Source organism: Sinocyclocheilus rhinocerous, unplaced genomic scaffold (genome assembly GCF_001515625.1).
Source record: "Sinocyclocheilus rhinocerous isolate Xijiao unplaced genomic scaffold, SAMN03320098_v1.1 scaffold1386, whole genome shotgun sequence".
In the NCBI taxonomy this organism is placed as follows: domain Eukaryota; kingdom Metazoa; phylum Chordata; class Actinopteri; order Cypriniformes; family Cyprinidae; genus Sinocyclocheilus; species Sinocyclocheilus rhinocerous.
Window position 1 is genome coordinate 1,402,207 of NW_015660628.1, and position 15,983 is coordinate 1,418,189.

Consider the following 15,983-nt stretch of genomic DNA (forward strand, 5'->3'; position numbering starts at 1 on the left):
CTACGGTGATGCGGAGAGACACAGAGGAGACGAATTGTTGAATAAAGTCGTTATTTTAGTTTTCTTCGCGTACAAAACGTATTCTCGTCGCTTCATAACGTTACGGTTGAACCGCTGATGGCAGATGGACTATTCTGACGATGCCTTTCATACTTTTCTGGACCTTGACAGTATAATTTACTTGGCAGTCAATGGGACAGTCACAAGCCTCCCAGTTTTCATCCAAAATATCTTAAATTGTGTTCCGAAGACGAACGAAGCTTTAACGGGTTTGGAACGACATGGGGGTAAGTGATTAATGACAACATTTTCATTTTGGGGTGGAGTATCCCTTTAAAGATTTCAAGTGGTTACCAAACAAGCAGGTCATGTAGGCACTATATGAGGTACTTAATAAGCTGGGCGATGGAGGGTTATTAAAATAAGTTTGTACCTGTGTAAGAGAGCAATGATGCTGTTAGCTGTATTGGAGTCGAGGCCTGTGGTCGGTTCATCCAGGAACAGAAGAGTAGGAGATGTAATGAGCTCCATACCAATGCTACAGCGCTTTCTTTCTCCTCCTGATACACCTCTTATAAACTCTGTACCAATCTTGAAGAAAGATATATCTATTTAACACATTTCAATTAGTGCTGTCAATCAATAACAAAAAAATTACAATTTGTAATCATAAATACAGTTTTACATTGAATCTCCAAATTAATGTAGAAACTATATACAGACAGTATATTTTACATTTTTGTTTAATAGCATCTATATATAAGTACTATGTATAATGGCATGGAATTATGTGCCAATGTCTGAGGATACAATGTGTAAATATAGCCATTCAATATTACAGTAAAACTTTATTATTTCTGTCTCTATCAATATAATTATAAGTTTATTTTGCACATTCATTTTCATAATAAATAAGAAAATTACTAGTCAAAACTTTTGGTAATATTTTGATATTTTTTATGTATTAAACAGAAAATATTAATCACAGAAATTAACATGTTACTGTATTTTTGACAGCCTTTATTTAAATGACATGTACCATATTTAATTTTTAGGTCAAAAGATTTTTGAATTATTAATACCATGAACACCTTGTCATAAAAATACCTTTATAAAAGATATTTGTAACCCTGTGACTTATTTTTCTGAACAAACATTTTCCAATTATAAATAATTGTAATAATTAATCATTTTAAAACAAAAAATTATTACTTCACTACTCCTTATTGATTTTAAAACAATAAAAACTATATCAAGACTATATCAAATTAATAAACTTTGTTTCCTTTTCTTCTGCAATCTCAGGACAGTTACATTTTTTAGTATATGCCCCACAAAAATTATCATAATGAATGAGTGGTTTATTCAAGACAATGTTTATATAAATTGCTTTTTTTTTTTTTTAAACTGCATTAAAAGAGCTGGACCTAAAAAGCATCAGTAGCATTTGTGACTAACCTTGGTGTCTGCGCAGTCCTCTAATCCCAGCTCCTGAATGATGCTCTTCACTTTTTTATCCTTATCAGCAGTGGAATACTGTTTCCTAGGCAACCGCAGATTTCCAGAGAATAAAAGATTCTCCCGCACAGTCAGAGTGCCCATCAGGATATCATCCTACAGAAGGACACAGACAGACAGACACAGATCAAAGAAAATGTCGAGAATTAAACCAACTAAATGAATGTGTTTGATTTTGAGCTAAGCAAAAGACTCTTGAACAGGAGACAAAAATAATTCTATTCCACAATAATCTTCCCTGCATTAACACTTACATGTGCCACACAACAGAGAAGAATATTCCTTTATCCTCACGACAGACATACTACTGACTGTAAAATTCTGCATTCTCACCTGTACGACATAGGCAGACATGAGACGGAGGTCAGAGGTCACGACCTTGTTGTCAACCAGAACTTGACCTGAACGCAAACCATGAGGATCCTTCCTTCCAGCGATCACATCTAACAGCCTTCACACAACAAAAGTAAAGGTTAGAAATTGAGTGTAGTTGCCAGCTCTTCATCAGTTGTAACCTTTCAGTCTGTTGATTCTGTGAGCGTCTTACGATGTTTTGCCGCTTCCTGTTGCTCCCATGATTGCATTCAGGCCGGTTTTCATGATTCCACTAAAACGGGAAATAGCAAAACAGTCAAAACAGCAAAACAGTGCACTGTAAAAATGTTTATCAAATAACCTAAAAATGTGCTCTATGTGGCAACATCTAAATTAAATCAATTGTATTTTTAATATGCCTGAACCGTTAAGAAAGAAAGAAAGAAAGAAAGAAAGAAAGAAAGACACTAACACACACAAAAACTATGGAGAATTACAGTTTCAGTTCTTCTTTTTTATTTTAATCTCTAAACATCTAAACTCTGGACAAATATTTTAGCATTAGGTCACAAAACATTTCTTTTCCAGATATAAAAAACACTAAAACACATAGAAGGACAGTGATATACACATGCATATAAAATGGATCTGGGTTGCTTATCTTAAAGATAAGTGTTATCTGTATCAAAATGACGTGAACTCAAATTTGACTGCATAGCAGTGTGTTTATGTGCTGTAGAAACAGTTAGAGCAGATTCTTCATAAGAACTGACTTCTCACACATGTGTGAGGTCAGTTCTTATGAAGCATCTGCTCTAACTGTTTCTACAGCACATAAACACACACTCGGAGCCACTAACCTGACATTTTTTAGGATTTCTCGCTCAGGACCTCTCTTGCGGCAAGGTCCACGGCTTTCTCTAATGCAGTATTGAATATTCTGGTATGTCAGAGTTGGGCCCGGCACCTTTACACACACCTTTGTGCCATCGCTTTCCACGGCGGGCAACATTTTTAGCTCACTCACATCCATGGAGCCAGAGAGACTGAAGCAGAGAAGAGGAGAGAAAAAGTGACAAGCTTCCAGGTGGAATGAACATTTAAGAGTCTATTGATGCTCCACCCTTTCAGGACCTTATACTCCAGACGTGAATTACCCATACAACCAGAGGTCACTGCGCGTCTCCTATCAAAGTCCTCGCACGCCCTGGTTCTACGTAACGCTTGCTGCTATGCAACTCCTGCACTTATGAAACAACATATAACATAGTTCAAAATATGTAAAATGTTTATACGTAATAGGAAAAATGTCACTAATTTTAATGTTAATGGTTTTCTAGCAACATAACATTTTGACTATCTACATGCTTAAAACTTTTTGTGAAATGCAATCAAAACCTCCTTAAATATCCTTTTTTAAATGTCAGTGCAAATAATATAAATTCAGTATAGCTCATTGATGAGTTTAATTGAACTAAGACTACTATATCATATTTAAATTTCTAAATTATCCACAATCTACTACATGCCTTCTGTCATGTTCTTGATAGTTTGTGGCACACATGTCTATTTGTTGTGAAATATTTACTTATTTTTTAACAATAAACATTAACTGGACTGAAACAACTTGATTATCAATAATTTTTTTAATGAAAAAAAATGTATGGAATATTTATTTCCCTTTTAACATTTATATCCAGAGGCGGACAGTAGTGAAGTATTTTTACTCTGCTTTAAAAGTACATTTTTACTTTATCAGAGTGTTTATCTTTAGAAAACTTTTACTTCACAACATTCCAAAGCATAATATTGTACTTTTTACTGCATTACGTTTCATATTAAATATCATTTAATGCTTAATTACATTAGAAATCTAGTACTTTCTTACTTTTACTCAAGTAAAAGTTTCATATTAAATATCATTTAATGCTTAATTACATTAGAAATCTAGTACTTTCTTACTTTTACTCAAGTAAAAGTAATTCAAAGTTTTACTTGAGTACAAGAAAGTACTACATTTTTAATGTTAAGTAGCCTATTAAAGGTAAAAAAACAACAAGTCAAGTCAAATCAAGTTTATCCGTACAGCGCTTTTCACGATACAAATCATTGCAAAGCAACTTTACAGCAAATTAAGTTTCTACAATATTTAGTGGTAGCTTATCAGTGGTGACTGTCAATTAATGTACATATGGCAGAAATGTACGGAAAAATCAATTTAAGACGTAATAAAACAGACGATGAACACTATTAACAGCAATTATATGGGGTGGAGTTATATTTAATAGACCTGAGAAACATTGTTACTGTACTGAAAGAGTTCAGTAAATGTGCTTTGAATGAGGCTGCATTATGCACAGTCTGAATTTAAAACTGAAGCAATTGAATTAACAGAAAACAATGCATTACAATAAAATCTACAGGTATTAATCCTCATGGGCAAGTAGCAAATTAATATTGAGGATACAGTATGAAACTGGGGTACAGTATAGGTGAAGTGAATCTGTTCTGTTTGACTGTTTTGCATTAAAGAGAAAATGCTGCATGACTTTTTCATTATTTCAATTATAGCATGCATGATAGAGCCCCTTTTTCTAATAATATTACCAAGGGGCAACATGTATATCGAAAATAGGACAGATCCTTGTGGCACAACAACAACAACTTTTATTTATGAAATGTAGTGCAGTAAAAAGTATGACATTATGCTTTGGAATGAAGCGAAGTAAAAGTTTTCCAAAGAAAAACACTGATAAAGTACAGATACTTTTTAATTTACTTGAGTAAAGTAAAAATACTTCACTTCTGTCCAGATCTGTTTATATCTTTTAATCATCATTGTATTGCATTGCATTAGGCCTATGTTTTGCCCCCAACAATAACATCGACAGAGATTATGTTATACAGATCTCATCAGAATTTCATCTTACTTTTATTTTTATCAGCAACTGCAGCAAGTTGCATGTTTGCTCAGTTTGGGCCTCTGAATAAAATCAAGTGTGAACCTCATATTCTCCATCATACAATACTATCCATAAAAGTGTGATGTATCAAATATTTAGGTTTAATTTAAAAATGTGTGACTATTATTTCATATGTCAGTTTTTACAGGATTAAATAAAAGCGTAGAGTGACCCTATCATGTTTTTTTTAGAGGGAATGATCTACAGTCTTGTGTTTATACATAAAAAGAGAGGTGTTTTAAAATATGCCATCGTGAAATTGTATTTTCTCTCTATTCGTTTCCTACCTGTAAAGACGTCTGTGACTTTAAATGGCTTTGAGCACGAAAGATGCATTGGTGTACTTGTATAATGACGCCCTCTGTAGGCCAAAGAAGGTCATCACAACAGGCTGTATAAATTATAATAAAAATCCCTTCTTTGTTTAACAGACGCCTACTGTAATGAACAACAGGAAAATACTTTGTAAAGGACACTCGCTGCATGAATAGGGACTCATTATGGGCTTGCGCAATCTTGCGTTCCCATTCAGTCTACTTGAGGCTCAAGTATTTGGTGTGGCTACTGGAGTGGCAGTTCACATAAACAGGGGCGGTGTCTTCATTCATTGTCGCTCCGTGACGGATGACAGACAGTTGACGCATCTAATGAACAGTTGAGCCGTTGACGACCAACCACGCCCTCTGCATTTCTGTAGCCAATCGGCGTCGAGCATAATTCAATGGGGCGGGGTTTGAACCTCGGCAACTTTAAGTTGTTTTCTTCGACTGTGTGGCGGAGAAGTGCAAGCACCGTTCGCGATGCAGACGTAAACTAACAGCTGTCGATGAGGCCGCCGCCGACAATCGACCACGGCCGGGTTTAATCACCACGGATAACTTTTTAAGCTAACGTTAGAACATTACAGCAGCGGTTTAAGTGTTTTTGTGGCCATGGAGGAGAAGAAGAAGGAGGAGGGGGAAGCGGAGATTCAGGAACACGGACCCGAGCATTGGTTCTCCAAATGGGAGCGGCAGTGCCTAGCCGAGGCCGAGCAAGAGGAACCGAGCGAGGAGGAGACCGAGCAGAGCCAACAAAAACTCTGGCATCTCTTCCAGAACTCCGCCACCGCCGTCGCACAACTGTATAAAGGTGCGAAATATGTAATAAAAAGTCACTGAGAGCTAGCCTTAGCTGGCTAGCTGACACTGCCAAACAAAGGACACTAACTCATAAGCTCAACGTATAGCCACCAAACTAAATCTAATGCGACCTAATTAAGATGCCGAGGAGCTGTTTTACAATAAAGTACATATTTGGGGCTCAATTAAGATTATTTCGGCCCCTTATTTGACTGTTTTGAAGGTCGGTGGCGTTTACAGATTAGCATTGATTGCTAAGTGGCAGACGAGCAACGTAAACCGAGACACAGATCAGTTTCTGTGAGGACACAATCCAGAAATGTCACCGGTTACCCGTCTTTATTTATTGATAAAACTAGTTACAGTACATTTAAACGGTTTTCACGATATTTTAAGGATATATAAAGCGTCACCCAGCTGGTTGTCTATCAGCAAAACAAAATGGCGAAGTGCAGGGAGGAGTTCATCTGGTGAAAATAACTCGGTTTGTGATCGAAAACTCCTCTGTTATGAACTCAGATGTCGTGTATGTTGACAAAAAGATCTAGGAATACAAACTATGATATGAACTGATGAAAACGTGTGATTATTCTTTAACAATAATAATACTATGCGAAACAAAATGGCGAAGGCAGGATTAGCAGGCTAAGTTTAAAGATTGTGAGGTGTTGTGCTAGAGCTTGTTTTGTTCAGATTTGTTATTAAATAGATAAAACACTATACAGCCGGTTTAATTTGCGAGTACACGTTTTCATACACAAAGTTGTGGTTTGGACAACACTGTACAATCATACACTAAAGCTACTCAACAAAATGGCGTAGAGTCCTCTTGCTACATATCAAATGTAGACGTCGTGTAATTAATGGCTGTGTCTCAAAACATAGAGAGCTGCTTATGTAGACCACACTTATGGTCATCATAGACGCTTTTAGAACATTCCAAGCGCGCTTATGCTGCCCAAAAGTGCTGTTTAAGTAGGCAGCTCACTATCTCATGGCACACAGCCTGTGTGAGAGGCTGTTAAGGTACTAAATATAAAGCTGATGTTGGTTTAGTTGTCTTGGGTGTTTTCTTGACTTTCTTTAAACACAGTGGCTAAACGTATGTGTCACATTAAGATGGCAAATGATGTATCTACACTTGCAATGTAAACATTTCCTGTCTGTTCACTCCCTCAGATAGAGTATGTCAACAACAGGGGCTTTCCTTATGGGTTCCCTTTCAAAATGCTGCAACTGCTGTCACTAACCTATACAAAGGTAAGCTGAGAATTTTTTAAACACACTGTTGCATTTTAGGTGACAGTTTGTGGTTCGTTGTTAATTGGACTGTAGTTTACTGTATTAATTTTGTGTTTTGTTTGTGAACATATTGCTGTTTTCAAATGAGTCTTTTTATCACACTCATCTTTCGTTCACTTAAAGTCATTCCTGCTTTTAAACACAACAGGCCTATTCACATTAAGGCCCTGTCCACACGGAGACGCGTTTAGCTGTATATGCATACATTTCGTATCATGTAGGCATTTCGTCCACACGGATCCGGTGTTTTGGGTGAGTGAAACCGATATTTTTTGAAACCGGGTCCCAGAGTGGGTAAATCTGATAACACCGCCCTTGCGTTTTCGTGTGGACAGCCAATCCGTATATTTTCTGAAACGATGACGTCATCAGCCCACGTCTCGCCCCTAGTCAGACACCGCTACGTCACGTAACAGCAACAAAAACATCAACACTGAATGGTTGACTTTTTATTAACTAACATTAACACAGATTAATAAATGTATTGTTCCATGTTCGTTTGTATACCGCGCGCAAGGTTTATGTGCATAGTCCAAGTCTTCTTCTGTTTTTAGTGTATCTGTGGCAGAATTACAGCGCCACATACTGATCTGGCATGTATACTACATAGTTTTATGTCGGTTTCGTGTGGACGCAGATATTTCTTGAGACGAGGGGGAAAAAAAAGATCGGATAGGGAAAGCTCTGGCTTCATGTGGACGTAGCCTAAGAAAAAGAACTATTAGTGTCCACACCAATACATACCATACCAGTGTCAGGACCAACGGTAACATTCTGTTTATTATAAGCACACTTTTAAGTTGTCGCCCGTCGCTTTAACTGCTTGAGCTCTTTAAAGTCAGGTAGATCCTAAATGGGCAAATGTTTTTCATTCATCATCTGGAGGAAAAAAAAATCGTTCTGAAAGTGATTTCAGTGGTATCGTTCCTCAACATGTTATTGTTCTATTTGTGGTCTTCTCTATTCTCATAAAATTAGAATGATTATTTTATAACTTAAAATTATAACTTTGTAGTTATTGTTACAGCTGTCATCATTGATGTGAATTAGCCTTAAAGGTGCTGTATGTAAGTTTTTGACTCTACTAAAGCATAAAAATACCATATGTTTGCAGATATTTAAGAAACATGCTAAGTTAACATACTTGTTTATCTGAAAAACAATGCTACAGTCAGTTATTCTCCTTTGAAAATGTGCGTTCCGGGCCGGAATGTCGGTCTCTGTTTTGGGTTGTGAAACCCGCCCACTGCCAGTTTACCCAATTGTATTTCGGCACCCCGGGTTGCCAGTTGGCGGAAAACAGCGTATTTCATTCATCGTAATGTGCGCTCGTTCCTGTTGGTGTCGTCAATCTGGCAACCTGCGTGTGCGTCAAGTCTGAGGAGGGGCTGGGTGAAAAAAAACCCTCTCCAATATTTTGAATTTGGACTGCAATATCTAGTTCAACCACTCGGTGTCAATCCTACATACAGCACCTTTAAATTGCCAGTTGGCGGAAAACAGCGTATTTCATTCATCGTAATGTGCGCTCGTTCCTGTTGGTGTCGTCAATCTGGCAACCTGCGTGTGCGTCAAGTCTGAGGAGGGGCTGGGTGAAAAAAAACCCTCTCCAATATTTTGAATTTGGACTGCAATATCTAGTTCAACCACTCGGTGTCAATCCTACATGCAGCACCTTTAACTGTAGCACAAACCAATGGCTTTAGAGTGCAGGCTGTAAGGAGCAATGTCATTGGTTGGACCTACATTCCAATAGGTACAAAACTGTTACTAGGGAGGTACCCTTTCAAAAGGCACTAAAATGTATCTTTAAGGTACTATGTTCGATTTAGAGTCAAAATTTGGAGTGACAAGGCAGCTTTTTCGTGAATAAGTAGCTACCGAACGATGTGCAGTTTGTTTGTCCGTCATGTGAATCAATCTCGGTTACAACAAAATAGAATAAGTGTGAAAGGGTTTGGCTGTGAAACAGTGTTTTCTAATAAATCAGTTAAGTGAGCAATTCAACCACTCATTTGACCATCAACACCTGTTTGCTTATTGAAAAAATAGCTGTTGAATAGTGTTTAGTAGGTTGTTCATACATTTGAGGCTAGCAACAACATGGCCGACAGCAGTTCTTAATCCTATTGATTTATTTCTCTCTTCAGACAGAATCTTTCTGATTGTAACAGAGACAGTCTTATTCACAGCCTAGAGTAGTTGTGTTGTATTAGATTGCAGTTATGAGACCTTAAACTCATCACCGACATGTGTACGGTATTGTCTGTTAGCAAAACTTGAGTCATCATTCAGACGTTTGTCTGTTTGGTTGGGGTAATGAGAGATGATGTTGTGGGGAGGTTGTCAGATGTGTCATGTGGATGATTTGACTCTAGGAGCTGTCAGGAACAGGGAGTGTTTGTTTGTTCAGTTTACTGGAGATCACTGCCTACATATGACTGATTTAGCAAGTTATCCATTGTGAGAAGTTTTCGAAGCATATAGGACATGGTCAGTTCAAGTTTGACTGTCCGCTCACTACGTTCTGTTTTTATCAATCAAAGGTTTAGTGTGGACGTTCACAGTTTGAACTTTGACTGAACCAGAAATTGTTTGGTTCAAATCTGTATTTTCTAAACCCCCCTAATTTTTCTTATAAACACCATGGTGAGATTTTATCTCCTCTAGTCTTGAATCATTTCATGCACCCTATCTCAAGATTTTGTAAGCGTATAATTTAGGGATGTGCGGGTCTAGTCGACTAAACGGTGCAGCTCCTACTAGTCGACACTGAAAGCAATAATCGATTACACGACAGAAAAAGAAAAAAAAACCAATTATAATTCAAATTACCATCATTTTATGTTACAATCAAATTACCATTGTTACATTTAAAACATTTTAAATAAGTTAAAACATCTGAAAAATAATACATTATTTTTAAAGGTGTATCTGGGCGTAAACTACATTTTTACCTCAGACCTCGCATGAGTTTTCTGCGTGTCAGTTGTGGCGAGCTCAAAAGTGACCACGCGAAAGACGAGTAAGGTGTGGGATTATTTTGAATTAGAAGGAAACAGAAAAGTTTTGTGTAAACTGTGTAATGTCAAATTGTCTTACAATAACTCTTCTGGAGCGATGCGTAATCATATTCAATACAGGCACGTAGGCGTTAGCTTAGAGACTAGCCAAAGCCAGCTAATGTCAATCACGTCATTCACTACAACCTGCCGGCGCTGCGATCCCATCCGCGCCGTCTATTCCTCTAACGAAGACCCACTTCGGTGGTGGTGCGGGATGTCCAGGCGCTTTCCGAAATCCTGTTGGCTTGCTTTTCGTTATCTCTGCTTGCCTGCGTCTTCAGTTCCTGCAGAGCGTGTTTTTTCAAGTGCAGGAATTGTTAATTGCCTCAGGTCCTGTCTTTTTGTTCGTTTTGTTTTTAGATGATATAACCTAGGCTACATAGTATGTTTTTAAAAGCCGTTTTAATGCTATTTCTTGATAAACCTTCCTATTGTTTTTGACTGTCAGGCTATTGATTGATTTAATTCTGTTCTGCATTTCCCCAGCTGATTTGAATAAATAAGCATTGGCTGATGTTGAGTGTGTGCTCTTTTTTTTTTCTTCTTTTTAACGACAGCCTAAAATTAAATGATGATAATGCAAGGCAAGCGTACGACATAATTGTGACCTATTTTTAGCGGAATTCATTGAGGGATTTGACAGTGTGATTCATAGATTAAGTATTTCAAATGTAGGCTATTATATACACGCACTCACAAAGATTTTTTTTCTTACCCTCTTTTGGGGGTTTCTTGCTTTTAGACTAGTCGGATACAAAACTTCCGTTTAAACGACAGTCAAATTAGTCGTCGCGCACATCCATAGTATAATTAATTTCAACCTGGTTCCAGCCTGGCATTGGAAACCCTGTCAATTGAAACAAATCTTTCCTGCCTGCCAGTTATGTTTGAGCCGAATTATTTGTTGCCTATTATGGATTGAAAATAATATATTGAAGAATTGTGGTTGCTGTTTCTGAGGAGATGATGCTGCCGTTTCTGGCAGAATGAAAATGAATGGTGTTGTGCAATTGCTTTGGAAGTTGATGATGTAACATTTATGTAATTAAGTTATTAAAAGCTTCCTATTTTAATTATCAGCAATAATTTACCTGCTGTTCTGTTTCTTCACATAAAATCCTTGCTCTCTGCTTAATGCCGTATAACAATTTCTGAAATGAAAAGCCCTTATTAGAATTTTTAAATAAGACTGACATTGTTGGGAATAAAACACTAGGAGACATTGATGCAGCTGGGCTGATTCCTGACATGCATACAGAAATACTCATGGCAAGTTTTTTTTCTTTCTTTCTTTTTTTTTTTTTTATCTTCCAGAGAGTGTTGATGCCCATCAGCGGAGTTATGAGCTGGGTATTCAGATCGGTCATCAGAGACGAAACAAAGATGTCCTGGCATGGGTGAAGAAAAGGAGGCGGACTATTCGGCGTGAGGATCTTATCAGCTTCCTCTGTGGTAAAGCCCCACCGCCACGTAGCTCCAGGGCTCCGCCAAGACTTGCAATGGTGTCGCCAAGCCGACCCACGTCCTCGGAGACGAGTTCATCTGTAGAAACAGACCTGCAGCCTTTCAGGGAGGCCATTGCTCTGCATGGTGAGTGTGCTATATATGATAGAATTGCTATATATGATAGATAGATTGATCGATAGATATAGATATGAATATATGTGTGTGTGTATATTTATATATAGATATATAGATGTATAGATCTCAAACCCCTCATTCGTATTGAACAGAAAAGAAACATGTCTTAAGACATTCTTTGAAGCGTATAATATAAAGTGCTTCCTTGCTTTGGGCAATATGCGTTGTACACTTTTTCACTGCATCTCGCTCTGTAGCCTCTAGTATTGTTCAAATATGTTTTTTTTCTTCTTCATAGAAATAGTACAGCACAACACAGCAAAATGTCACTGACAAAGGTTTTCCGAGCACACAAACTAGACTCGCTAGCCCTGCACATGACATTCAGGCAAATGTATATGTATTGAGGCCACAAATTACTAATTTGTTCCCTCATTTTATTAATTTACTCCCTCGTTTTGATTCAGTCGGGGCCACAAATTAAGAATTTGTTCCCATGACTTAATTCAAATTGCTGGGAATTAATTTATATGTACGTGATGTGCAGGGTTCTGTAGTTTCTGACTATTTTCAACAACAATTTTTGATTAGATGTTTCAAATTTGAACATATAGTGGTAGTATGTTGCCTTTTGTTTGTCTTGATTAGGGGTTGTGAAATGTATGTTAAGTCATCTGTATTTCATATTTGTTTTCCTACCTGTGTATGTTGAAGGTCTAAGCGGAGCCATGGCGAGTATCAGTATGCGCTCTGGAGCCCCAGGTTCACCTACACACCTGAGTGCCAGCTCCGCCCCCAGTCGCCGCCGAAACGGTCTCCACGACGTGGACCTCAACACTTTCATTGCCGAGGAGATGGCGCTCCACCTCGACAACGGAACTCGGAAACGAAGCTCCGCCCAGTGCAATGATGTCATAACAGACTCGCCCACTCACAAACGCAATAGGATGATCTGAGCTCTTAAGGAAAAGAAAACGATGATGATGACAACAACAACTGCGAAATACGTGAATAAAATGCCACTCCTCAGTCATCCTCCCATCTTTATTCAGACCAGGAAATAAAAGCAGCCAATAACAGTGCTCACCACAGCCCAGCACATTCTCTGATTGGTCTACAGAGCCCAGTTGAGGTGATCGGAGGGAGACGGTGTTCAGTGCAGAGGCCTAAGTGCCCTTCCATAGGATCCCGTCGACAAACACACAACCGTCATTCACTATATTGCTGCGTGAGTTGATTGGGTGTGTGTGTAAGGTTGTGTTATGGCTGAACTGAGATGCGATCGAAGCAGGAACGAGAAAACATTTTTGTGTGCATGTTCGCAACATAATGAGCAGTGTCTGTATGATTGCGTGTGTGTACAAGTACTTGATGTGTGTGAGTGAACGACTGATGAGTTTTGTTTGTGTGGTACCTGCCCCTTCCTCCAGCACCTGTCACTGCCCCAGCTCTCAATTACCATGCTGCGGCTTTGAAAAGCAACACGTTTTATTTTAATATTATTGACAATGTTATTCATGATTTTTTCTTTCTTTTTTTGCCTTCTCTTAATTCTGCTCTAGCAGCAGGCACAAGTGCTGTGATAGCCATACGTCCGCTGTCATGCACATCTCTCAATCACTCTTGGTTTTTCTTCAATTTCCCTTCATTCTTCCTGAGCATCCATCTTTTTTCACTCGTCCTCTTTCGTCACTCTTTTCCCCAGCACCTTTGTCTCCAGTGTAACATTATGTAATGTAAATACATGTAGGTGCTGACATAGACTTGTGGTACATATTGTAAAAAAAGCTGTGCAGAGACCATTGAATTGTTAATGTACAATAATGATTCTTGCATTAAAGAAATCAAGCTTTTAACCACCTCTCTTTCTGCTACCTTTGTCATCTGAGTCACATTTGTGACCAAATAGGATTTTATCCTTAAACTAGATTAAAATGATAATATTGAATGCACATTCTGTTGTATCAAAAGTACAATCTGTTACTGTTCCTTCGACAATCTGTGAAGAACAGCTGCCAATAACAACGCTTTCAAAATGATTGCTTGTGCCCATGTGTTCAGCTGTGTTTGAACACTCGGTGAATGTGCCTCCATAGGCTGGAGATGCTATATGGCCTCACAGTACTAACTACAATCCAACAATTTTTGTTCTTACATTTCGTGTCCAACATCCTGGAAATATAAAGGGCAGTTAATGGGGTTTCATAGAACTGAAAGTGCAAAGAAATAAGTTGTGTTGACAACTGGAAGAATCGAATGTCAAATCGGTGACAATTCTCAACGGTTTTTTTTCTTTTTTCTAAAAGAGCTGTTGAAATGTGTCTGGTAGGTGACGTGTCGAGCTGTGTCAACAGTGTGACGTGCTATACTCCATCCTAAACTATTTTAAACAGCTTTTTTTTTTTCTAAAAAACAATTTAAAGAATACTTTTAATAATTGTGACATACAGAACCACAGCACCCTTACAATTGTAATAACTTAAAATGGTGACAAGTCACCTAAGATAAAAACACTCCCTTATACAATGAAGTAATTTATATAGGCTTAAAGGGATAGTTCACCCAAAAATGACAATTGTCATCATTTACAGCTTTGTTTAGAAACTCTGCATTTCTTCTCTTACAGCACACACACAAAATAATTTTTTAAGTATGTTCATTGCCAAACTGTTTTGGTGAGAAATGGGGGTGGAAAGGATATTTCTCTCATTTTATGTTTCACACAAGAAAATCATATAGTTTTGGAAAAACATTTTAGTGCGTAAAAGAATTTTCATTTCGGGGTAAACTGTCCCTTTAAGTTTTGTAACTTTTTGATTTTATACTCATCTTCTAAATTTATTGTTTAATAAATTCTATAATTATATGTCTATAATGACAATTATTTCACAGAATGAGTTTCAAAAAGCTGCTTCATGAACTTAACAGAAAAAGATCCCATATTAATGTAATATAACTATACAGTAGTCACAAAAATTTAACTGGTATTATTTGTTTACCATATCATTTTTGCCACCAGTGCCATAAAAAGTAGGCTAATTAAAATGACAAAGATTTTGAAATCTACTAGATTTCCTATCCATGCAGTGGCAATGACTAAAGATTTCAAAATTACTCTAAATAACTATTAAGCATACTTGTGCACTATATTTTTTTCTAAATACATTAAATAGAATTTAAAAAACAAAATAAAAAAAAATCTGTATAAAAATGATATTTTCTATGTTTTCTGGAGCTATAAGATTGGATAGACAGTCAAAATGCTGCTGACTGAAAATCATGATATCCAGTCCGGAACATTCAGTGAATCGGTTCACAAAACGATTATGCTTCAGTAAACGAGTGAATAACGACCGTTATGACGGTTTTCATTTTTGGGTGAGCTATCTCTTTAAAATGTTCTTAAATTCAACACACTTTTCTTTTTTGTTGTTCTGTTGAACCCGTTTTACCCATTCCTCCCTTTCTCACGCGAAACCTGTTGTTTCATTGATAAAATAAGCGTTGATGCTTTGCGCGCGCGCTTCAATCCCCTATTTCTATGGTAACAGTCCGCCGCTCACCATACACTGTCATCGGCTCCGCATTCCTTTACGCTGCTGTCCTCCGAATCATCTTCGCTTCTCAGTAAAGAGGACCGTGAGCCCATCGCCATAGCAACACGTTACATATCTAGAAGTAATATTTATCCTTCCTAGCGAAGAGAAACCGAGGCTGTTTTTATCTTCTGTGGCGTAATGCCGAGCAGTCACCGCTAGGGGGCAGCCGTTAACAACACAAAGAAGCGTGACGACTAGAGCATGGAAAATCAAATCCGTCAAAACCACCAAATTGCTCTTGCAGATCACGTCTTGTCGACAGAGATTGTGTGTAAATGAGGTAAGAGTATCTTTGAAAGTAGTTTTGGCGTGAAAAATGTCAATACAAGGTGGTTTTCTGTCTCTGTGATTAGAAATAAGAGAGGGAGGGGGACTTGGAGAGAGACATTTCTGTAAAGAAGATGAGCTCACTGGTGCTCTGCTGAATGAGAAAAATCACAAACAAAGCTTCATGAGTGGGTTAAGGAAAAGAGAGAGAGGAGGAGAAGGAATGAGAGAGAAATAAATGTGTATTGTAGA

At 37.7% G+C, this 15,983-nt stretch overlaps 2 protein-coding genes across 2 annotated transcripts in view; one reads left to right on the forward strand and one right to left on the reverse strand.

Moving 5' to 3' along the window:
- Nucleotides 1-3,170, reverse strand: part of abcg2b (ATP-binding cassette, sub-family G (WHITE), member 2b) — a 6,858-nt gene extending 3,688 nt beyond the window's left edge. Inside the window, exons 1-5 of the mRNA XM_016534604.1 lie at nt 2,694-3,170; nt 2,066-2,125; nt 1,852-1,969; nt 1,459-1,614; nt 434-591 (exon numbers count right to left, since the gene is read on the reverse strand). Coding sequence (XP_016390090.1) covers nt 434-591; nt 1,459-1,614; nt 1,852-1,969; nt 2,066-2,125; nt 2,694-2,866 — 665 coding nt within the window. The 5' untranslated portion in view covers nt 2,867-3,170. The remainder of the gene's footprint in view (nt 1-433; nt 592-1,458; nt 1,615-1,851; nt 1,970-2,065; nt 2,126-2,693) is intronic.
- Nucleotides 3,171-5,536: 2,366 nt separating this feature from the next.
- LOC107725393 (UPF0472 protein C16orf72 homolog) lies at nt 5,537-13,724 on the forward strand. The gene is made up of 4 exons (XM_016534634.1): nt 5,537-5,927; nt 7,097-7,177; nt 11,599-11,874; nt 12,580-13,724. Exons 1-4 carry the CDS (start codon nt 5,729-5,731, stop codon nt 12,819-12,821), a joined length of 798 nt encoding a protein of 265 aa, XP_016390120.1. The 5' UTR covers nt 5,537-5,728; the 3' UTR covers nt 12,822-13,724.
- Nucleotides 13,725-15,983: the final 2,259 nt, after the last annotated feature.